Below are 25,008 nucleotides of genomic sequence, written 5' to 3' on the forward strand. Positions count from 1 at the left end.
ATAACAATTCAGTCTCTTACATCTACATATCACGTTGCTTATAACAGTTTAATCAAAATCCTGTGTTATTTATTTATTTTTCCACTGTAGTCTTAGCAGCCAGGATCTCAGAATTAATTTTGTGGTACAAGTAATTTTTGTTGCTTGATAGGTAATTCTGTAATAGTAAACATTCTCATAGAAAGCTAATTTAAAGGAGAAATCATTTTCTGAACAAGACTAAGAAAGATACTTTAGTTGTTAGTGTTTGGTATAGCAAGGTGATAAAGTTTTCTTTATTGGTAGGGGGTGCGAGCAGAGTGGGGAGGTATCCCATGAAAGACCCTGGGACATGGTTATAAGGCAATCATGTGGGATGTGTATGCAGCACTTCCTGAACAGGTTTTCCAGATCACAGTACAAGGATGATCTTTGCTGATTAATTCCCAAATGTTGCTTCCCCTTATCTGCAGCTTTGTAAACCACATCTCAAATGTCTTGTGTCTTCTGTACTTGGGACAATATCAAGGGAGCCGGATTGCTTCTGCCTGTTGCTCTGCTGTGATGCCTTGGAGAACAGATTCAGATCAGGAAGTCATGCTACATGTTGAATAATTTGGGGCTTTTTTGGTACCAGATCTAAGTAAAATGTGTTGCTTTTTGTTCAGTACTATGTGTTCTGATGGATGTATTTATCAGTTAAAGTATTACATAACAGTAGCTTGGCTTCATGAGGTTAAGACTAGCTTAATAAAATTCCAAACTAAATCTGCATGTTTCATGATGGTCTCTGAAACTGTATTTGAGTTGATTGGCCATGAAAGCTGTGTGACAAGTGGTACAAATTCAGATATGAAAAAATGCATGCCTAGCCAGGCATGGAAGGCACAGAAGATTTTCCTATTTTGTTTTCCATTTCAAGTTTATGTAGGTCTCTTGCATTTTATTCGGGCTCTGCTGTCCTGTCTCCTAATATTAGACAGAAAAATCTTTAAGAAAAATAAGTTAAGAAAAAATGTCATTAAAATGTTATATGATCTATGTGCTTATTCCCATTGGAGGCGTAATTATGTGTGATTAATCAGTAATACATTGGAGATGTAGTTATCTGTGATTAATCATCCTAGATGTTCTGGCTGAAAATGCATTGTAAAGGAGGAAAAAAGCAAACCCAGAAAATTCTTCTGTATTCTTTGTGTTTATTTTATTTTTTTTTTTATATACATATATATTTTAAAATATTTTTTCTCTGTGTTAATTTTTCCATAGAAATCTGGGGTGGATGAGTTTTCTTAACAGTTTATGTAAAAGACAGTAGCATAATTGGATTCTGAAACTGGTTCTGGTATCATTGGTTTAAACTTCACTTTCACAGACTTACGTGGCAAGAGGTACAGGTCTTGAATCTCTCTCTCTCTCTTTCTTTCTTTTTTTTTTTTTTTAATTTTTTTAAAAATGCACTGGCCAGAAATTTATTGTGGGTTTTTTGTCAGTTATATGTCCTGACGTGCACTGAGGAGAAAATATATCACTAACATACAAAGAAATGATTGTGGCGGTGCACTTTGTGGTCATAATTAGCATGTAAATCAGAAGGACAATTTCTGCTTCTGCTCAAGATCTAAATCTTTTGCCTTTTTAATGTAGAGAAGAGACTGTATAAACAGACAAGGCCAACTTAAGTTTGGCTGGTGCACTTGGAGATATGTTACAAAACTTGCACCCAAAAGCAGCATAAACTAGAAGAGGTGTGCAGAGATTTGCCTGCATAAGTAACACCTTACAAGCCTTTTAAAGCAGCAGTTTATATACCTACATCAAGAGTATTTCTGATATAGACAGTAATAATTGTACTAAGAGGAGCACAGGTAGTTGTCTGTGAGATCTTTGCTGACTGGCAGGTGGACATATGTAATGCAATGTTAATGTGCACTATTTTGATAGCTGAATATAGCCAGTATTTGGAGTTTTATTTTATCCATGTAAAATAAAATTCCTTGTCTTGTCATCTTCTATGTATTTCATTACTAAATTTTCTCTGTGGAATGATTTATAATAAAATAAAAAAAGAACAGTATAGTTCTTCATGTTGAAAGCTACAAAGAAGAATACTGTTTTGGATTACTTCCTATGGTTTACATAAAAATACATGGTCCCAGCAGATCTAGATTTTTACGTGAGAGAAAATATTGGTAAACATAAGCAAAATAAGAACAGCAAATGCTGAATTATATTGCACAAGGGTGTTGTGCAGGCTTATTGAGCAGAGTGAACTGTTTGAAAAGTACTGAAACCTGTATTTGCAGATGTAAACAAATATCAAAGGAGCATACAGTCTTTTTTATCTTTCATAGTAATTACTTCTGTGGCTGTATGTTTTAACTGCATTGTGAAGATGGTGTTCAGAGTTGTGAATGACTGCCTGTCTCACACAGACATATAGACACATTGCGCAGCTGAGTCACATTCTGTACCAGTGGTTCAATATCATTGTGCAAGTTAAAATAGCATTTCTATTGTTCTGTTATTAAACAGCTGTTTTCACATTCTGAACGGTTGAAGGAAAAGAATTGAAGCAAGTGTTACCTACAGCACATCACCTTCTGTGGTGTATGAATGATGTGTGATACCCATTTTAAAATCTTTGTCCTGATTCACTGATTTTCTTTAGTTTTGAGTTGATTTGACAACACTGAAAACTCTAGAGTTACTCATGAAGTGAGTAGTGAGAAAGGTAGTAGGCCAATAGAAGAGCTGAGTAAATGAGCAATACCTGATTATTCAAAAATTTTGTGTGGCTGGAGGAATTTTTTTCAAATAATTTTCTATGAGTGGGAAAGTCTTGAATTGCTAAAATATACTACTATTAAAAGCTTCCCTCAAAGGCTTCTAAGCATGAACAGTTTTAATGTTAGAGAGGAACAGAAGCACTTTTTCTTCACAGACTATAAATCTGTTTCAGTTATTTTTCAAATTTTGAAACAATTTGAAAAAAAAAGGGATTTGTTTCTGATGAAATTTTTCATTGTATCGCACCTTATTATATCTGTTATCGCTTTATTTTATTATACTGTTTTTACTCTGTTATGCTATTTTACTGTATTACACTGTTTCACTATAATAAAGCTAAAGTAATATTACTGACCCTGGATTTTGATGTAGTTTGTGACGTCTGAGTGTGTGCTCAACTCTCACTGGACCTAGCAGGTGAGGTGCAGCAGCTTCAGGAGGTAGTGCACAGCCAGCTCTTTCCAGATAACAATACTCACACTATTAAATACAGCAGTTGTATGTGAGTGTGACCTTAATGAAATGTACTCCAGTTCAGACTACTAGCTATTTTAGTTCCTGTGTTGTCATTTCTTTAGCTTTCTCTCTTCCACTTAGCCTGTCTCAGAAGGCAAAAAAGAAATCTTTACAAAATCTCTCTTCCACCTCCCTGCCCCAAGCTATTGCAATGTTAAGAAACACTCCCTATAGTGCATGTGTCCCTGTAAGTATTTAGGTCTACCTTATTTTTTCATGTTTGACTTTACAGGCCCTCATACATCACTTCCATTATCACTCTACTGTCATCTCTCTTTTTACTTTTTCATATAATGCTGACAGTTGTACAGTGTTACTAGTTTCCTGAAGCTTTTTCTACTGTTAGTCCATGCTCAAAATGGCAATGGGCATTTTGTGATAAACTCTGATATCATGCAGCTATATACTTCCCTGCAGTCCTTGCTCAATGTATGTATTTTCAATACGTATTTCTTATTTTTATGCCTTTTAGATGGTAGATTATCCAGTGAAGGATCCTTTTCTAGTATTTGTGTAGGCTTTTAAACACTGAGAAATTAACTACAGTTATTGTTAAGGGTAATCTTAGAAAACAGGACTGAAGGAATTTTAAGAGATTTCCTGTATTTATCTGCATACAGAATTAGTTACTCCCAAAGCATTTATATATTTTCCTAGTCTGTTCCTAAGACCTCTTACTGAGGGAAAGCCCACAGACTTCCTGGCTATTAACCCCCATAGTCTAATGATCACTGAAGAAAGACACAAAATGATCACTGGACATTCAAAGCCCTGTGCTGCTGAATAGGAAAGCTGCCTACTGTCAGTACAGTAGGGTGACATGAACTGAAAGAAGGACATGTCCTTCAACCAGTGTCATATGGGCCTAGAGAGGGAAAAATATAAAATGCTGTTACTAGAGTATTGGAAAGGTGGAAGGTGTTACACCCATGCAGGTCTGTGATGGCTGCTGGAGGTGGATGACTTGTACAACAGGTTACTTAGTAAGGCTTTGGCAGCAGTTTAAGTATGTTCATTTGTACATTTTACATTTGGTATTTTACAGTTGTCTGTGATACAGTAATTTGTCCTTAAACAAAAGTAGTCTCAAGGTATATCTTTCTATTTTTATACAACTAGCATACATGGTTGGGAATTACTCCAATTTTTGAAGTCTCTTTGTCTTGTACATGTTTAGTATATTCATTTATATTTTTCTGACAGGAATTATCCAGCAGTTTAAATATTGCCTTTTGTAGTACCTATATTTACAAAATATCAATAGAGGTTTCTGTTTAACTAAAATGCGTGTATATTTGAAAATGGCTTAAACTGTTCTCTTCAGAGAATCTTGTGTATAAATAGCTGCTCAACATATATATATATATATATATATATATGACAGATTGATATTTGTTCATTAAAAGCAGAAAATGAATGTTTGAACAGACAGAGGAAATTACTACTTTGATTCTCCTGGCTAAAGGAAATAAGAACTTACTAACTTAAAGGACAAAATATGAAATTAACGTGTAGAGGCTATATGTACTTCGAGAAAAGTAGACATACTTTCTTTAAAGAATGGCATTTTTGTGCCTTTTTTTTTTTCTTTCTTTTTTCTTTTTTTTCCTTTTAATGTGTCTTTGGTACTCCTGTGATTTGGCATAGCTTAAAGCATTTGGAGCAGTTAAAATATATTGACTCACACCTGTTGAACGTCTTGTAAGTAATTTTTAATTGGCTATTGTCTGTATAAGCATTTAAAATTTACAGGCCTCACCTTGTTTTCTATTCAGATCCTTTCTGGCATAAACTGGTAATGCTTAGGAGAAAATAAAACTTCTGGCTACTGACTCAATGCATGTTTGCCTTCCGTCAGCCAGTGGTTCCTGCCTTCTCTGTCCTTCTAGAAGGCAATAGGAAGGGCTCTACAGGGTGTAAAAGTCCTTATGGGAGTGATGAGATTTGGGAGTCAGAGATGCTGCAGTCATGAAACTACTTGACAAACTAGGCAAGGTAGTGCCAGAAACTTGAGCACTCTTGCTGGGGAAAAGGTTGGTTGTGGAACTGGCCATCTGTTTAGACACTCTGACGGCTGCACAAAAGGTTGGCCTTGTATAACTCAAGAGCAATTGCCCTCACTTAAGAAACATTGCACGGGCTAGAATATATTGAGAGAAAATTCAGCTTCTATAATTGTTTCTACTTCTGTGCCTTTTTAGTGGATATCTTCATTTATTCTTGTGAGGTATTTGAGTGATGCACAAAGAATTGGTGCTGTGGGCAGGAGCAATTCTGTTATCAGCACTATACAGATGGAAAAATGGAATAAACCTATGGTGATGGAAGGAAATGAACTGCATATCCTCTTTCTGTGGTTTTCCTGTTATTGAGGATCCTCCTCAGTAATCCAATAGGTGAGCAACAGGAATTGTAAATATAGGTATAAACTAGGATTGACATTGTAACCTGCTCTGAATAAAAACATGAAGCTGTACAAGGAATTAACTGTTTTACATTTCATGTTAATCGGATGGCCTATCTACATTTAATAGGTCAAGTAGCAACTGAGAAAACTTGGAAGTTGAATTAACCTGTGTTCTTTCACAGATTTTCTGACATTATGGGTTGTTATACTTGACCTAATCTCTCTTTGTCCTGAAGTCTTCAAATTCAAAAAGTGTTTTTCAAGAGCAAAATATTTCTTTTTGCTTTCTTGATATAATACATTAACACACAACTTTATTTTCTTGTAGGGTGCTTTGAGTGTTGCATCAAATGCCTGGGAGGTATTCCTTACGCATCTTTGATTGCTACCATCCTGCTGTATGCTGGAGTCGCGCTGTTCTGTGGTTGTGGACATGAAGCACTTTCAGGAACCGTCAACATTCTGCAAACCTACTTTGAGATGACAAGAGCTGCAGGAGATGTTATCGATGTCTTTACCATGTAAGTTACTAGTTTCTTTTAATTGTTTCCTTTTAAAACTGCTGAAAAATTCCTCAGAGGATATAAATTTGACTGAAGAAAATTATGGAAAGAATGATTTGGATAAGTTCAGCAGATGAGGTTTTGACAGAGCTGATATTTTTACTATTTACAAGCAATTTGTAACACTTTTTAATATCCCATAGTTATAATTTAATTTATTACTAAATATTACCTCATATAATATTGATGAATCTGTTCCATATACGGTTGCTTTTATCCTTTTTATCCTGTCATAATTTCTTTGCTGAAAAATGTAAAAAAAAAAAAAAAAAAAAACCCAAACTCTATGCTCTAAATAAATAAAACAGGAGTGTTTAACAAGTAACAGGTTAGTTCTGGGAATAAACACAATACAGAAGTAACTGAAGAGTTGTGCAGAACCCTGAAACTTGAAATGTCAAAACTCTATTGCCTCTGGTTTTCCTAGAATTCACCTGATTTGAAGGTTTCATGCTTTGCTATTCCTGAAAACCTATTTCTGGAAGGCCTTTGTTTTGATGAGCATCTCCTTCCCTTTGGTAAATTAATTACATTTAACAAAGTAGTTTACTGTAATCTGAAATTAAGTGATGTATTTTCTAATCTCTTTAAAATTGTCTCTTTAAAATATTATTTTCTTAGATATTTGAAATCCAAGTTCTTATCTGGCTGCTAATGGTCGTAACCAAAGCTGAGGAATCCTATCCTCAAATTTGTAAACCTTGTCTTTCATCAATGTTGTTTGGAGAAGTGAAGTGATTTGATTATCCATCAAAACATTGGCCTCTTATCATGGATAGTTCCATGATAATGACACCTCAGTGCTTAGTAGACGTCAAAAAGCAAACCTGGGAAAATCATAGAGAAACAGAGAACATACTTATGCCATTGTATAAATCAGTCTTTCATCCATATCATTAGTACTGTGATCAATTTGATGCCCCAAAGAAAGCAAAAAAGGATGGTTAGAGTTATAGAACAGAGGCTATGTGGTTAAAAATTGAGTATAGTAGGACTCTTCAATCTAGAAAGAGGGTGATTAAGAGCTGTTGGGCTAGAGGTCTGTAAATTCACGATGGGATAAGGTGCACAAGGTTAGATTGTCTTTCTCTTCCAGTACAGGAAGTTTAAGTATCAGAGGAAACTAGTAGGCACAAGGTTCAGAAAGTGATGGTTTTTCAATTGTTGTATAGCAGACCTGTGAAGCTAGTTGCATATTGTGGATGCCAAAAGCTTGTGTGGGTTCAAGGGAGGAATGGATAACCTTGGAAAACAAATCCATTGATGGTTTCTAATGACATACAGACTTACCGAGCTCCAGAAGTCCCAGAAGCTAGAATAGCATTGGGGGTTATCCTGTCAACTTGCCTGCTCTTATATTGTTATATTCATTGTTTGAGATAGGAAAATGGACAAGATATATATTTGATCTGACTTGGTACCACTGTTTTCATGACAGCTAGAAACAGAATCTTGAATCTCTTAACTTGTGCAGTGCTGTATTACCAGCATCTTTTCCAAAGCTTCTCTGTGAATATTAGCCGTATTGTTTGTGGAATTAGTAGCCAGAAGGGAGAATGTACCAAATAAGTATGTCACTGCTATGCCATATCCACATTTCTTCTTGGGACCAAGGAATTTAGATGTTCTTGTATAATAATATATTGAGTTGATGGGGAAGTATGTGACTTCTGCTTTGCCATTTTGGCTTGTCATTTAGAATAATGGGTCTGACTTGACTTGGCGGCTAAGGTTCATTGTTATCCTGAATGAAAGATCAGTCATTTTATTAGACTCTAACTTATTTTATTAGTCCCTAGGAAGCCATTAGTGCAGAACAGCCACAAATCGATGCTTTCTCTCCATAGCAAGTTTTCCACCTTCCCTCTGTCAAATACTTAAGTGAAAATATCAGTCAGGAGACATAGTTCACATGCATAGAATTCACTGGAAATGGTTAAGGAACTGTAAAGGTGATTTTTTTTTTCTTGGCATTTATTGTTTGGCTTATTTAGTAGCTTTTTTATTTGTTTGGTTTTTTTTCTTTACTTAACGATATACTAAACCCAATTTTTTCCTTGGCAGACCTACTGGAATCAAAATTTCAGTTTATTCAGTTGTGAAAGATGTCTCTAAACTTATGTCTTAAAGGGAGAAGGAGCAAATATTTTGACTGAAAGCAGATAAGCCATTGCTTTTAACTGGATAAACTGTGTGATTCTGAAAGAAATTTGCACACATTAATTTTCTACCTGCTTAAGTAGGATTACTCTGCTTTTTAAAATAATTTTGTAGTGAGAAGAAATGCTCGATATTTCATCACAACTATTGATTAACAGTTGGAGGTACAAAAGCCCTATGGTAATTATATTGCTTTAAAAGGCCAAAAAGCAGAAATAAAAAATATCTAAGTAGAAATAAGCAGTGCAGTGCCTACCTTCTTAAAACTATACATGTTGACATGGAAATAAAACCTAGTTGTTTATTGTCCTGATTAGAAATAATAATAATTTAAAAATAAATAAATCTAGCAGTGTGACCTATTAAATTATACTTTTTTAAGGTTATTTAAGACATTTTGGCTCTTAATGCTTCTAGTGCTGTGGAGAGTCTCAGGCTGACCTGGAGTCCATCCTTCTGTGATAAATGTGCTAGGCGGATGCTGCAGTGGAGTGAAGTGTGTTAGATTCTGTTTAATCACGCTTATGGTTTCTGTCTATATTTTTATTAGTGCAGTGAATTTCAAATGTCATTCAGAATAAAAATCAATCCCTAACTGAGAGCTACTTATGTGGGTGGTAAAAGATAAGGGCTTTTTTAACTGTGCCCACAACTGTGTGTGTTCTGAACTCAAATAACACAACTCACAAGCCAGCCTGTATCTTTTTGTCTTTGTCAATACAGCTACTCATTGCAATATAAAAGCAGCAGCAGAGGCCTGTAGGGAAAGTAGGGCATAATGAGGGCATAAACAAGATCTGAAATACTCTTTAAGTGCCTAAAATAAAAGCCAAAGTACCTAAATCCAACAAAGCCATTCAGAAATGTCCATATCAATGTCCCTGAGGGCATCAACACCCCTGACTGTCCCTGCCTAGCCTTCCCTGGGCCCTCCCTTCAACCTGCCCAAGGTCCAGGACCCCATTCCAGCCCAGCCTGGGGCTCTCAGTCCCTCACCATGGGCTCAGCTGGCCATGGGGCTGGGGCTGCCCCGGCTGCTCCGTGGCTGCCCTTCTCCCTGGCTGGGGTGCTGGGACAGGCCCTGGCTGCCCTGTGGGGAACCCTCATCCCACATGGTGCCCTGATGCTTGGGGAGAGATGAATGAGTTAAGAACCTGCAATAGGCCTTGAAGTCCCCTTGGAGGGGGTTCAGCCAAGAGCAGCAGCCCCATGGAACAGAAGAGAAGGTCTCAGTGCTGGCCCTGCAGTGTGGACGTGGTCCCTGATTCCAGCTCCCCCAGACTCTTATATGACTTCAAATAATATATACCAACTGCAGTTCATATCTGCTTTGGAAATACTAGTGAGTAGCAGATATTCATAATTTTAAAAATGAAGAGCAAGTTTTGCAGCTGGTTTTAAAATTCCTTAAATGCCAGGCAGTTAAATAAATTTTCTCATATTTATAATTTTCTTTCCAAGTTAAAATATGGAATGATCATGGTCAATAATTCTGAAGGTATTGGAGACATCCTGGAGAGATGCTGGGTGGGGTAGAGATAGTGCTTTTATAGCAAGGGTTTACAGTAAAGAATGCTCTTTTGCTTGCTTGCTTTGAGGGGGAAAAAAACAAAATCAAATTTGGCCTGTAGTAGGGTGCTAAAAACAATAGTTTCTAAAAAGTAACAATGATTTTTTTTTTAAAAGGATTTTGTCTCAAAGTACTGGATTATAGCCTGACTTGAATTGCTTCAGGGTGACACAGGTAAAACAGATACTCTAGACACCTGAAAACTAAAATAAATCAAATGTATTCAAATTCATGAGAACACATACTGTACAGACAGGTATTCCTTATGAATAGAGCATATCTTCAAAAATCACAGAGCTGAATGAGGTAGACTCTTCTCTCTTTACATAGTCATTTCTAAATCCGTGAACCTTTAATAAATCAAATGGTTATAAAAACCATTTGGAATTATCATTGAGTGACCTTTTCCTTGGGACTAACCACTAATTGTATTGCTTTCTGAATCACTTTTGTGAAACTTCATTCCCCATAGTCCCAGACTTGTTCACTATCAACATTATCACTGCTCTAACAGTAGCTGCTTCCCCCCCCCGGCCAAGTAAAGAAATGCCTGTTTGGGGATTTAATGTACAGAAGTCATGAGCTATTGTTTGCAATGTGGATTCCTTCAGTGGAGGTAGAGTAGTTATTTTAGTTTCTTGTGATTCAAAGGGATCCTAAGAAAATAAATATAGTGGTTTAAATTATCCTGAAAACTGCATTTATGGCATTTTAACTGTAAGAAGTGAACGGTTTATGTTGCCTACTTTGTCAGTTTAACAGCTCTGTAGGCTTCACTGAAACTGAGTAATCTGCTTGAGGCACATGTGGTATTCAGTCATTCTTCTAATAACTTAATAAACCACAGTGAATACTGTATCTGCAAAGTACTAGGTATAGCTAGATTTGCTTACTTAATCACTGATTTTGCAAGATTCTGAAGTCAGCAGAAATAGATGTATGATTATCAAACATATATTGTATGAGCTGGATTTTTATATTTTTCTGGTCTTTGGAACAAATTCCAGATGATTTTTAGGAAATCAGCAGCACAAGGTACATTGGGTGTATTTCCCAACAGCATCTTTTCACAGTTTTTTCGCTTTAGTATGCAAGGCCAGTTAGTGCCATCTGTCACATTTTTGTGATATATAGGCCACGAAACAAGGGAATCACGCTCTTAGAGTGGAAAATGAAGAAATCTTCCTGATAGAAACATTAACAACATTTTCCTACTACAGTCAGAGCTAATTCAGGTTGTTGTAAATTCGCTTCCTTTTAAAGGTGCGAAACCAAATAGTAAACTAAGTGAAGTTACAATCTGTAAATCTGTTGTCACTATCTTCTCTGTTGGGAGGGTCACAGACAGTCTACTGGAGCCACCTTCTTACAGCTAAAAATTTCCTTCCTTTCAAAATGTGAAAGCCTGTGTTTCAGATGCTGTTGTGTTCAAGTTTGATGCTTGCTGATAACCTTTCTGTTAGTCAGTGTATAGTCATTGTTCATTAAAAGAATATTCTTTAGTAATATACATATGTATGTGCAACTGTTTTCTTTTGAGGGAAAAACAAAAAAGCATGTGTAGAAGCTTTTATATCCCCCCTCTTAGTGTTTGAAACCAGTGTTTTGAGAGGTAGATAAATGGATGTTATTCTGATCTTCTGCCATTCTTTGTTTTTGTTAGCTTTGGTGCTATCACAAGTTAAATGTGATAGCAATATTTAACTTGTGATAGCAATAAGTTAAATATTGCTACCACTAAAAATATTACTGTTATCATTTATATTATTGCACTGATATTACTGGAATACTGTGAGAGGTATTACAATGAGACCTGTAGTAAAGGCAAGCTGATACGAAATATGATATTTATAAATATTTGCATTAGAAAATGTGGTGGTTCTGTTTTAGTCATGTAGTTAGTATGCAATAGTACTAATCTGGTTTTCCCTATACATGTTTGTTCTGTTACAAAAGCTTGGTGTTTTTTAGATTTAAACTTATGTTTTAAACACTATTTGTATTATGGGAAGCAAAACATGTAAGGGTCTGTATCAGGACAAGCAATTGCTAACTTACACAGGGCTGTGTCATAGTGTGTCTGGAAACAGCAACCATCCTAAAGAGCCCTGGCAGGTGACCCCACTGGTTCTGTAAGGAGAAGATTCACCTGGGCAACAATTCAGCTATCGGAGCCTATGAACAGGAAGAAGAGACAGGAAAGAAGTGGAGGTGGCCACAGTTTGCGTATACCAGACTAGTAGGATGACTGCCTGTGGTTGAAGTCCAGGCTTGTACAGTCATTTGAGATGTATACTGCCTTTTTGGAGGTGTAGACTACCTTTTGGTAAGGATTGTTTTCACACTTCTGATTATGTAATAGTATCCAAGTAGTTATTTAAACAATAGTTTACTTTTCCTTTATATAACTAATTAATATATTATCTAGGGAGTATGAGCTAAAGTTTTTAGCTTCATATCTGTAAAATTAGCATGAAAAGGTTATTATAAAATGATAGTTTTATATAAAAATAGTTATTTTTAAAGTATGCCTTCTTAGAAGTATGTTTGATTTTAGATAATAGATTTTATTGTTGCATTAGGTCAACTCAATACCTCTAAAATATCTGAAAAAAAGTTACAAATATCAGCAAAAAATGTTTTATTACAGAATGAATTTCCACCTGAAGACAGTCTGAGAGAGTTGGGGTTGTTCAGCCTGGAGAAGAGAAGGCTCCGGGGAGACCTTATAGCAACCTTCCAGTACCTAAAGGGGGTCTATAAGATGGGGAGGGACTTTCCAGGGGCATGTAGTGATGGGACAAGGGGTAATGGCTTTAAACCGAAAGAGGGTAGGTTTAGATTAGATATAAGGAAGAAATTCTTTACTGTGAGAGTGGTGAGGCACTGGAACAGGTTGCCCAGAGGGGTTGTGGATGCCCCATCCCTGGAAGTGTTCAAGGCCAGGTTGGATGGGGCTTTGAGCAACCTGGTCTAGTGGAAGGTGGCCCTGCCCATAGTAGGGTGATTGGAAGTAGGTGATCTTTAAGGTCCCTTCCAATCCAAAACATTCTACAGTTCTATGAATTTTTTGGTCTTCATCTGTGTGAATACAGTCCACTACCTCTAGGCAGAGAGCTGTATTATTTAATACTGTGTTAAGCAGCTCTCTTTCTTGGTTGTCTGGAATTTTAGATTGGCTATAATCACTATGTGCCTGTGACTTGAAGCATTTGCAATAGACCTTTCTCAGCAGGTGGATCATCTTCATAGGAAATATCTTTTTCTCTTCTAAATGCCTTTATTTCCTTTTAGTCTTAGTTTACTTTATAAACATGTAAAATGGAAAGCATATATTCCTATGTAATAAACATACTGCTAAATCTTGCTTCACGTGCCATGCAAAACTAAGATAACTGGTCTTTCCACAGAAGATCTGAAAAGGCAAAAATTAACTATTACCATCCCAATCTGGAGTTTTAGTATCAACTTGTCAGTCTTACACAATCAGTATGCACTGTGTGTGACTCCAAGTTTACATTTGTAATAATGAAATACTCACAAATCCCGAGATATGCTTTTGCCACATATTTTTACACTTTATTGCTACATAAAGTTGCCTGGGAATTCAGTATCCATAGTGCACAACAGCATCATGTAATTCTGCCAGAAGCCTGCATGTTACTTTGCTCTAATTGCAATCTTTTTTTGGCCTTCTTCAGGCAAAGAGGGATCCAGATTTCTTCTGTAATTGGCATCTTTAAAAGTGTTTCTAAGAAAGTAGTTTTGCTACAGGTGAGCAGACAGAAGAAGCCTAGATTATCAGAAACAACTTTCAGAAGCAGCCTCATCCATATGTCATAGTCAGAATTTTGTGGTTTGGACTCAAACATTTCATGATTATTTAAATTCTTATGCTGGATCCTTTCCTGTTCCAAGAAAGTTATAAGATTGATAGGGCAGAGATGTGGTTTGTGCTGCTATTGCTCCTCTTCCATTAGCTTGTGAATTCTCTACTGCCTTTAGAGGTGCTCCACGAAATCTCATCTCAACTGTCCTATTCCTAGGAAGGAAGCAACCATCAAACTTTTAGAGGGTGAAGATTTAGGGTTGTGTTCTGCATACCTGTAGAGAGTTGTACACCACAAATTAATCTGTTAAAATCAATGGGTTCTTATGTCACATCAGCTTCTGTTCAGAGTAGAATAACAAAATCTGGCCCTTGCAGAATGTGAGTGTAACTTGCATATTATAGTATGATGATCTCTTCTTTATATAATCCTAACAGTCTGGCTTTAGTTTTGAGGAAATGATATGTATGATTACATACAAAATTTCTTCCAGAAATACAGAAACAGAAGTTTCTGCTTTATTTTTATTATGTGTTATTTCTACTTTAATAAAAAATACTTTAAAGTCTTTGTTGCTTTTATCCTTTGTCTACTGTTAATCCTTTCTCCTTTTATCATTTCCTGACAAACTTTAATTGAGCATTCTCTACTCCAATTTTGTTTTCTTTCCACCCGAAGTTCATAAGTTTAGACTCTGTATTAACCTAATCTCGGAAAAAACCCTCATGGACCTATCCTGACATTTTCTTACTAGTTTCTTTTTTATGTCCTCCACAGTGAGGATATTTCAGTTTCTTTTACCTCATTTATATTGTTACCTGGAGTTTTTTGGTCTTACCTTGCAGGAGTACATGATTATTAAGAAATCCTTCTTTCTCCCTGCTGTCTGTATGTTTTCCTTCTGAAGTTTGCCTTTGCGCCTCTCCTCCCTTTGCTAATAATTCCTCTATGCTTCATGGTACCAACTATCTTCTTTGCTCAAACTGTTTCAGTGAATAATGTCATGAATTTACACCAAGAAATTGTTCCCAGATGGTTTGCAAGAGAGCCTGAGCACCTCTTTTAAAAAAGTTCCATGGGGCATGGCTTCTGCATACCCTAAACAAGCCTTCTTGCTTGCAAACATCCTATTCTATCTTGTCTCTCTTCAAAAAACACATTTGCAAAAGTGTTTCTGCAAGCTTGAGATAGCTTGAGGGGGCAGGCTGCTATCTCAGTCTCTTAACAGCCTCTTAGGATCAGTCCCTCAGGGGGCAAGAGAATCAGCATGAGGGCCAGCATTGCTGTTTTACAGAGTAACAGATTATTGTGCATTCTAGATGTGAACATCAACTAGTCAAAGTTCCTTGTGATTGAAAAAAACAAAACAAAACAAAACCCCAAACTGTCAAAACTGACCTACCCCAATGGTAGTGATTACATGCATTTCTCATCTTTCTAAATTGTCTATGCCAGCTATAAAAAAGGCATTTTTTAATTAGGAATTGCACTATGATAATCTAAGTAACTTTTTAGTACTTTGATAGCTTTTTAGATAGTATTTTATTTTCTTTATTGGGTTTGTTTTAGCTTGGAAATAGGTATAATTGCCTGAATCTACTTGCATTCAGAGAGTATAGGTCCAATTTGCTGGCAATTATGTGCTATTCAGCACCTGTAGTATCTGAATGTCGTTATCTATTGGAGAAGTTATAAATTCAGGAAGATAAATGTGAGGCAGAATTATAAATACTGGAAAACTATTCTGGTGGGCTAGGCCAACCCAAACCTCCTTAATGTTAGGTGTTAATTGCTTATTCAGGCTGAAGTGTACACTTTATTTGACGAAAAAGGTTTTCTGGACAGCACAAGATCCATGTGTCACAGGGCAAACTAATGTGTTTTTTTTGTTGCTGTTAACTGCAAATAAATGTCTGCAATGCATTCCTATATTAACCAGATTAAAGAAAAACATCCCTAGCTAGTATGTAGATTGTTCCAAAGCGATATTAAGTAATTTTGATAGAAAAATATATATTGGTGTGCATTAGCTGAGTACCAGCCTTCAACATTGAGGGTGGAAAGTGTACCATGATTAGACTGAATAGTGTAAATGCTTCAGGGTTCCTACAATTTGCAATTCCTTTTAGGACACAGTAAAATATAAAGGGTCGATCTTAACAGTTCTTCTTGGCTTATTTGTTGGGTTAGTAAATCCATTTATTATGGTGGAGCAATGGTGATTTACTCCAGTGAAGCAACTTGTTCCACAAGTCCAAAACATTATTACTTCTAGACACAGTTAACAGAAGCTAATTATGAATATTGAAATACTTTTGAAACAGGATGTAATGATTGTGAGCTCCGTTGTTTGAAGGAGTCTCAACAACCAAAAAATAAGTAATTTGTTATAATACACTTTTCGCAAAAGCCTGCTACACATGGATATGATCATTCAACAATTAATCTCATTGCTTGCTGATCTATTTTATTTTTTAATCCTTGAATTTGCCAAAGCACCATGAAAATACACAGTAGGAAATCTGCAACGTTGATCTGACTCACTGAGAATGTTTTCACTCACCTCTGACTTGTCTCTGCTGGGATAGTCTATTCTGTACTCAGCTACAACCTGTTCACTGAGATGTTAGCATTGGTGGCTTCCATCAATAACTTCTGTCAGAGGAAGAAAGTGTTTTCTCTAGAGGTATTTTAATATTCATAGTGTTGGATAGAATCCAGATTCAGATTAATGAGTTAGGAATTCCACTTAATATGGGATAATTAATGTCCCAGCAGCAGAAAAAGAACTAAAAATTGGAATATCAGCTTGATTTAAATCACAAATTGAAAACAGTGATGTTTGTGCTTTTAACATTTCTGAACATAGTGTTGTGAGAAAAAGCAGATCTGGAACCTGTGGACCGTCTACAAGATTAAGACTGTATGCAAAGCATGTTTTAGATTATTCTATTAAAAAAAAGGGCTTTTACTAATTTCAAGGTGTTTTTCACAATTAATTTATGTTTAGATAATAATTCAGCTTATTCTACCCAGCAACTTAGGTTAATATGTGAAGATTGCATGATGAACACGAATTTGTTAAAATCAGGTTTATCTTAGCAATCTTCATTGACTGCCTTTTAATAGAAATGTCTCATGACTTTATCATTATATAATATTGACAGGACTTGTGCATTTAGTGAATGGGTATTCAAGGTTTCTTTTTGTTCTTCTTATTTAGTGTAGCTTTAGTCTTCACCTAATGTATATCTTTCCAATCCTGTCAGGAGTACAAAATTTGTCTTTATCATATTGTCTCTTCTTCCTTTGCTCCTTACCCACCTCTTTCCTTCCATTCCAGCCTACACAAGTGTAAGCCCTGCTTGTCCTTTTTCTTTGTCCTTGCCCATCTCGCCCATTGGCTCATGTTCATCACCCCTTCTGCCATTCCCTTCTACCTCCCTGGTTATTGTCATGCTCTGCCTGCAGCGTTTGAGACTTTGCCGAAACACAGATGGCAATTAATCTCCCTGAGTTCATCCACAAAGAATCAAATTTTATTTTAAAGAAAGGCAATCTCCATTTTACAAGGCCTATATTTTATTATCTATTATAATTTCATTGGAAAATCAAAGTTTATGTGAAATTTATTAGATGCTGCAGAATAATTTAATACCAACACTATCTTCAAAAGTATATATATACATATATATAAAATGTTACTGTTGTAATACGTTCTCTTTAAATACAGCACACACTAGATGTAGTTGTGTTGCAATAGAATTCTATCTAACTTTTAAAGAGGTAGTTGAATGATTGTTTCACAATTTTTGTTTATATTTTTACTCTTTGCATTATACAAGATCCTTTCTCCTTGGAGTAAGCCTGGCTATTCCATCTCATGTAGTCTGATCTTTAGAGATTTTAGTACTTCTCTCTGTAGAGAGTGTATGAGGAAGAAATTGATTTCTATATTTGGCTAGCATATAGCTATATATATTCTTTCCTTGTGAAAGGAAGGCTTAAGTGAAAGTTATTCCTTTAGTTACACATAAGGCTGAGGAAAAAGCAGAGATCTTTTAGTACACTTTTTGATACAAGCAGCTCAGTGAGAGGCTCAGCACGGATGGTTTAAAGGGCTGTTGCAAGGGCTGAAATAGTCTCTGGACTTCCCAAAAGTCTTAATCTCTTTAGGGCAATGACAGCTTGTAATTTCTACAGCACTGAGCCCACAGAGGTCTGTGAGAGGAGCTGCTGCTGGCGGAACTCCCACACTTCAGCCACTGGTGGAGGTCACAAGTTTATAAGGTGTATAATGTAGGAGTTGGAAGAGATTTTATGGAATAATCACAAAGTTGCTGCCTGTTTCTTGTAAGTTTATTTTCATCAATAATGACAAGATAGGTTCAAAACATAATTTTCCTGTTAAAACAGTGTTCCACTGGCTGAATTACTATAAAATTAGGGAAATGGAATTTTTACAATGTAATCAGCAATTATATGTATCAAAATAAATTTCAGCTTTGCATCATCTAATACTGTCTGTAGCATTAAATATATTTCACCATTTTGAATAATTCATGTATCTATTCCATACAGATGTCGACTTACCCTAGTTTTCACTTGAGTATGAAAGAAAAAGTGATGTAGAAAAAAGCTGAGAGGGCTTTGTTATTGGAATGCTAGGGAAAAACGTATCGTGTCTTATTCCCAGAACCCTTCAGTTATCACCTTCTGAAAAAATGCTACGATAAGTGCCAAAAGCATTCATTTATAATACTTCTCCCGCCCCCAATCAGGTCATAAGTTTAACTGCATTTTTACGACACTAATGTAAGCTTAAGATACATTCAGTGAAGTTGTAGACACAGTCATACATCTGAAATATCAACTGTAAACTTGAATCTGACTTTGAATCTCTTGAAAACAATCCAAACTCAAAGAAATTTTAATGGGTTTTGAGCTTTGTTATTGTACATGTAAAGCGTGTATTAAGAGTTATCTTTTGGGTCATGATGAAAAGTGTGATCCTAAAGAAATGTTATCATTAAATATTTCTTTTCATAACAATAAAAGTATTAATCTTTATGTCTTGAGAAACATCCAGTTTGGGTAGCTGTTTGGTGCATGTCAAAATTCATCTTGCAGATCCTAATGGGTCTCTGGCTTCTTTTTTGTCCTACTTTCTCATGAGCTGTTGCTATCTTGACCTGGACAATATGACTGGAACTTATTAATGTCTTAAATCTGCATATTACCATTTTCTAAAGAGTTGCACAACTCCTGCTGTGTCATATTGATAAACTGGAAGCTTACTGTGGCTAGTTTTTTAGAGAAGTCCAAGTAGGAAACATTAAAACCTGCTGATCCAAAGCAATGGTCACTAGGAGTATTTCCAAGTTTAGACAAAACACTTAGAGCAGAGAGGTGCTGTCGAACATCTTTTCACAAACCCTGGTCATGAGAGAACGTTTAGGAGGCAGAGTCTCCTTGAGCCACTGTGGAGCTTCTAGTCAGTGCTGGGCAGGACAACCACACGACAACCCAGGTAATCTCCTCTGTAATAAATTGAGCCTTCTAGGGCTCTGCATATTATGCTGTAAGCCATCCTTCCATTTCCTGAGCTTTGGGTCTGTGAAATGATGTTTTTAAAGCCTCGTTATAGAAGAACACCAGATGATCTGACCTTATTACTTTCATAATAACATGTTTCTGGTTTGAAGTTAGGGATGTCTCTTGAAGACTTTATTATTCTGTTTCAGACACTTTGGAGAATAAGTGGAAAAATAATAATGAAAAGAAGATAGCACAGATTGGCATTGCAGCTTGAGAACTACTTGTACACGTAGAGAGGTTTATTGAAGATTGTGACAAAATATCTTTTCTATAACCTAAATGCTGGATACAATGTGCTACTCAGGAGATATGTCAGATTCTTGTTTCCTTTTTCTTTTCTTTTTTTCTTTGCCACTTTATTTAGAGGAAAATAAAATGAAAATTAACTGACTTCTAAATTATTCTGACAAGTTGTGCTCTTACATACATAGATCTATTTTTGCATTTTATTAAATTAAATGGCCCAGTGTTTCTTATATCAATGTTATTTTATTTGAAAGTTCACTCCTGTCCTCAGCTTCAGCTGTCATTATAGCACATCAGCACTTAAGCTGACTTCAGTGTAGAAACTTTGAGGCTTAGTGGGTCTGATTATCTCACCCTGAAATTTCAGAGTCAGCTTTAAATATTTATGCAGATAAATAATTGTTGCTGTTCCTATACAGGATTGACATCTTCAAGTATGTGATATATGGTGTAGCAGCTGCATTCTTTGTATATGGCATTTTGCTGATGGTGGAGGGATTCTTTACAACCGGTGCCATCAAGGATCTCTATGGGGATTTCAAAATCACCACTTGCGGCAGATGTGTCAGTGCCTGGGTAAGTAGTTAAGAAAGCTTTTGTATTATGACAATTTCAACATGTTTTGTATATTTGTAGTGCCTTGTGATGTTTATTTTTTGTTTTCTGTTTCTTTAATATTTTCTGATTCTTCAGTTTAGTGGTTAGAAATCATAGCAAAGGAGAATAGAGTGTTAGAAATGTTCTCTGTATTGGTTAATCACTAGGAGCAATTAATTCCACCAGCTGAATGGGAAAGCTTATTCCCTCAGCAACATAAGCTGTTTGGGACAGGACTAAAAGTGTGTAATGCCTTCAGCTCTAGTGGGCAAGAAATATTTTTCTTACTAATATTTTCACTGTTATTTTAGACATCTTGCCTGTTCCTCTTTGGGACAAGCTGAGACCTGTCATCAGGTTTTGTTTTGTTTCTAATTGGCAAACAGTCCATTATTTACTCCTATGTTATCTCTGCTGTGGAGAGACCACTCACTTATGACCCTGGAAAACCTAGATTCAAAAAATTCTGATTTCTACTGGGCCTTAAGTGGAGATTTGTCATACTAAAATTGCTGACTGCTTGAACTGGGATTATTTTAAGATCTCTGTTCAATATCAGGTAAGTAATTAACATTTTTGGTATTTGACTCTTCTGCATCTAAGGTAAGAGGCCTGGACACTTGGTAGCTGTTGGAGTTGGATATTTCTGCAAACACCATCAGTATCAACAAATCATATTTTCTGATGGAAAATGAATGATGAAATACAGCCAAGTAGATCTGGGTGTTAAGATACACTTAATATTATACTATATTTACAATAAATGATATATAATGTAATAGCCAGAGGAGGGTTTCCCATTGTACCCTACTACAAATGTCAATGTTTATTAAACTGGAATACAGACTAAGAACAAATATAGGCAATAGAGAATATCTTCCAGTAACACTGAAGAGTATCAGAACTAGTATTTTGGGTATTCTGACATTTAAGGCTAAACTGAACACAGATAAACTACACATTGGAGATTGGAGAATGCAGCATGTATGCCATCCCTTCATAGATGTAACATGCTCCACAGTAATGTTGCTTTTTCATCCTTTTTTTCTTTTGTTCCTGTCAAATGTCATTGTATGATTTTGGCACTTCAACTAAGAATTGTTTTAAAGCCTTTAAATAAATATATAAATAAAGACTGCGAACATTTTAAAGAGAGAGCAGTCATTGCTTAAACCAACACTGCTTTCATCTCCTGGAAAGAAATCTCTAATCTATATTCACTGAGAACCTACTAAGCTAGTTCAAATTCTGTACAGAATAGCAAATTTTTCAGAATATTGTTTTTAATTTACAGCTCCTATAAATGCCTGTCCTCAGTATTGCAGCAAAGCAATGCTGCATCCTCCCACAGTTTTGATGCCCTTGCAGTATAAACTGTAATGCTGTAGTACGCGTCTAGAAGAAATGAACAGTTAAGCATCTGTTCTATGGTTATTATTAACGATTCATTAAATTAATTCCTTCAGCATTTTACTTTCCTCATCAGTAATTTGTAATGTTTGTGTTTTACTTTAAGAAACCTTGCGTTGATATACATTGTGCAGCTAAGGTTAAGGCTGTATATTGTTTATGATTACAGTTAAAATAAACCATCAATTATTTTGAGTTAAATGCATTGTTGTTATTATTCTTGAAGTTGGTGGAACTTTTTTCTTTTCCCTGGAAACAAAAAAAGTCTGCAGTTTGATTGCTTGTCTTATTCTGATGATATATCAGTAAGATTGCTATAAAAATGTCTGGAGCTATTTTGGGTTATTATTCTGGCTTTTGCTTCTGTGCTTTAGAGGTTTGAGACCAAGACAGAACATACAGCATTTTTGTCAATTAAAACTTGATACACTTTTTGACTAGGTTTACTTTGATTATCTCGTATTTAAAATTCTTAAGGGTGAATAATAGATTACATTTAAAAAAAACATTTGGAATTAGAAAATACTTCAGTCCAGCAGTGATATGTTTATAATTTATTCAGTTCTTTAAATCATGCAATGATATGAAGGAATAAGTTCTAAGTAAGTACAACAAAAAGATGACTGGAGAGGTAAATCAAACCTAATCAGTATCCTTGTATGTCAAGCCCAGTTTGTTCTATTGCTATGCAAATTTGCTGTAATAATTTTTGTTATGTACAGTTGCCAAAATGAGATAATGCTATTGGAGAGGATTGGCAGATACTATGCGTTGCAAGAAAGCTTCCTCGTATAAAATTTTGAGATAGCAGTTTTGTAAATATTAAAATCCAAGCTGTCAAAGACTAAACAGTTGGTTTCTTTTAGCAATACCTTAATACTAACAGAAATGTACACACAGGATATTTGTTGTTTTGAAGAATTACTTCTCATTAATATTTTGCACGAGCATATTTATTATGTCTGACTAAACCTATTAGGAAAATGGAGGAAAAGATCAACAAAAAATTTCAAGGAGGAAAAGCTTGTTTTAACTTTGTATGGACAAGCTATATTTCACACTGGAAATCTGAAAAGTAACATCCTTTTTTTCTTTTTTATCAAAATGTTCTTTGAAAAGCAGGCTTCTAAGAGCTCTGAAAACCAACATCTACAGGAACTTTTCATGTGCCCATCCTGACCTCCCTCCTTCACTGTAACTGGATCACTTTCTAGCTTTACATGGGCAAAAGGAATTTTTTTTGCCTGAAGTAATGGAAAAAGAAATAGCTCAACCTAACCTTTCCACTGCTTGTATAGTTGATTAATCAGCCTACATGAGCATTCAGAGGCTTAGCATCCAAGTCATGCCAGTGCTGCTGTGGAGTGTACCCTCTCAGATCTGAGAGAGGGCCTGTGAAAGTGACAGTGAAGAGTCTCATTGGCAGCATTTTCAGAATTAATTTACTGTGAAAAGTAAAACAAAAGCAATATAACAATGCCAGTCACATTCAAGGAGGGATGGATGTGGTTTTTGTCTTCATTTTTCAATGCCTGAACATGCTTTTAGAGAATTAAATAAACAGTTAAATATAATTGTGCTGCAGCATGATTAGTGAAGAATGGGAGACAGGCCTGAAGCCAACTGTGACACCATATATTTGTGATTTAATACCCTTCCTATTTATATTCAGCTAGCTTGATCATGGAAAGCCTCATTTATACCTTGTTTTAGAATGTCTGCTTACAGAGTCAATAAAAAAAAGAAGAAACAAACACAAATGAGGCTTTTTTCCTCATTTTGTGCTATGAAATGGGAAAGCAGTTCTTTTTATTTCATCAGAAAACATTGGATAAAGATTTCATCCTGGCAGTTGTATTTCTATTTCTTTGTATCTTACCTTTTACAAGAAACATGTTAAGGCTCTAGAGAAACATGTTTTATATTCCAGGGTGCACTGACTAATATATCTTCTGTATCTTTAATATTTAGGAACCTTTTATTTTAGGGAGCAAAAGGGATTTTTCTGCCTTAGAAAATTATTTTGGCTACCTGAATACCTATGTGCTATTTGACCCATTCTTCTTGAGTGCTTAAACTAAAACTTGAACCTTCCAAAATATTTCCAGATTTTATTTTGCAAGAAAAATCAGGGAAGCCTCACAAATGTTTTGAAAAACCATCTGTAAAGGATGAACTTGTCACTTCATCTTGCCCTTACCAGACCAGTTATTCTAGAGGCAGTGAAACTGCATCATATTGACATTTGATTCTTTGTGTAACAGGAGTTCACTGCAGGCTCAGCTGGCTTTCCCACCCAGAACAGATGCATCATTTATGAATGCTAGAAATGAAGCTCTCATTTCTGAAAATCAGATACCATATCTGGATATTCTGGTGGCAAAATGCTGAGCTGACAGACAGAGAGGCCTTCCTTCTGACTGAATACTGCTGTATTGGAGGAATGCAGAATGCTTCATGCCACTGCTTCTTCATTTATGAGAAGTAAAGGACCTTCTCTCCAACACAGCAGATGTACTTATGGGTCTAGAATTCATTAATCCAGTCTTAAATAAGGAAAGCCTCTAGCAAAACCCTTGTCCCTATACATGTTAAGTAGTGAAAGCCATAAGTAGTTTCAGACACTGACATGGGAAATGGGGAAGGTGACATTCATATGGTGGTCTGACCTTTCAGACTGCATAGTTAAAAAACAGAATCATGAATTATTGCCACAAATGACCCAGAAGCTGATGAAGTTAATTTCAGAGGGATTATATTGTGACACAGATGTATCCCACCTAACTAGGAATGTCACTAAGATTGCCAAGAGAAGGGCCTACGCTCCTTCAGTAGCTAAAGGAGAGAAAGGGTTAGAGACTTCCTCAGATGAGCTGAATTTTTCTGCAAGTGACTGTCCTATTTTCTGCAAAGAGAATAACCCTCAAGTCTTTTAAGTTAGGTCCTTTATATTAAGCACTTCAGTCAACTGTCTAAATTTAGTAGGATGCATCCTGCCTGGCCCCTTTAATTGGAGTTCAGGTGAATAACATTTGCGATCTAAACACTGCTGGAGTTAGTAAATAAAATAAGTTTCTGGAAGTCATCTTATCTCTGGATACTAAACCAGTGTTTGAATTTTTTGAGAGGACTGGGTTCCTTGTAATCTTCTGTGCTTGTTCTTGAAATAGGAAGGACAAGCCCTAGCAATACTTCAGAACTCAGCTGAGTGGTTAAGAGAATCTCTTCTCTTTATGCCGTTACTCTCCCAACTACATTGTTAATATACACACGGTTTCTTGAAGTGAAAAAGCAATGCAAGTTGGTTTTTTTTTTGGTCTATTTGTTATACTTCTAGAAATC

At 35.8% G+C, this 25,008-nt stretch overlaps 1 protein-coding gene across 1 annotated transcript in view; it reads left to right on the forward strand.

The window, feature by feature from the left end:
* Positions 1-25,008, forward strand: part of GPM6A (glycoprotein M6A) — a 128,296-nt gene that overhangs the window by 81,098 nt on the left and 22,190 nt on the right. Inside the window, exons 2-3 of the mRNA XM_030023424.1 lie at positions 6,021-6,213; positions 20,079-20,235. Of these exons, the coding sequence (XP_029879284.1) occupies positions 6,021-6,213; positions 20,079-20,235 (350 nt within the window). The remainder of the gene's footprint in view (positions 1-6,020; positions 6,214-20,078; positions 20,236-25,008) is intronic.

The sequence above is a fragment of the Aquila chrysaetos genome, chromosome 1, assembly GCF_900496995.4.
Source record: "Aquila chrysaetos chrysaetos chromosome 1, bAquChr1.4, whole genome shotgun sequence".
NCBI lineage: Eukaryota > Metazoa > Chordata > Aves > Accipitriformes > Accipitridae > Aquila > Aquila chrysaetos.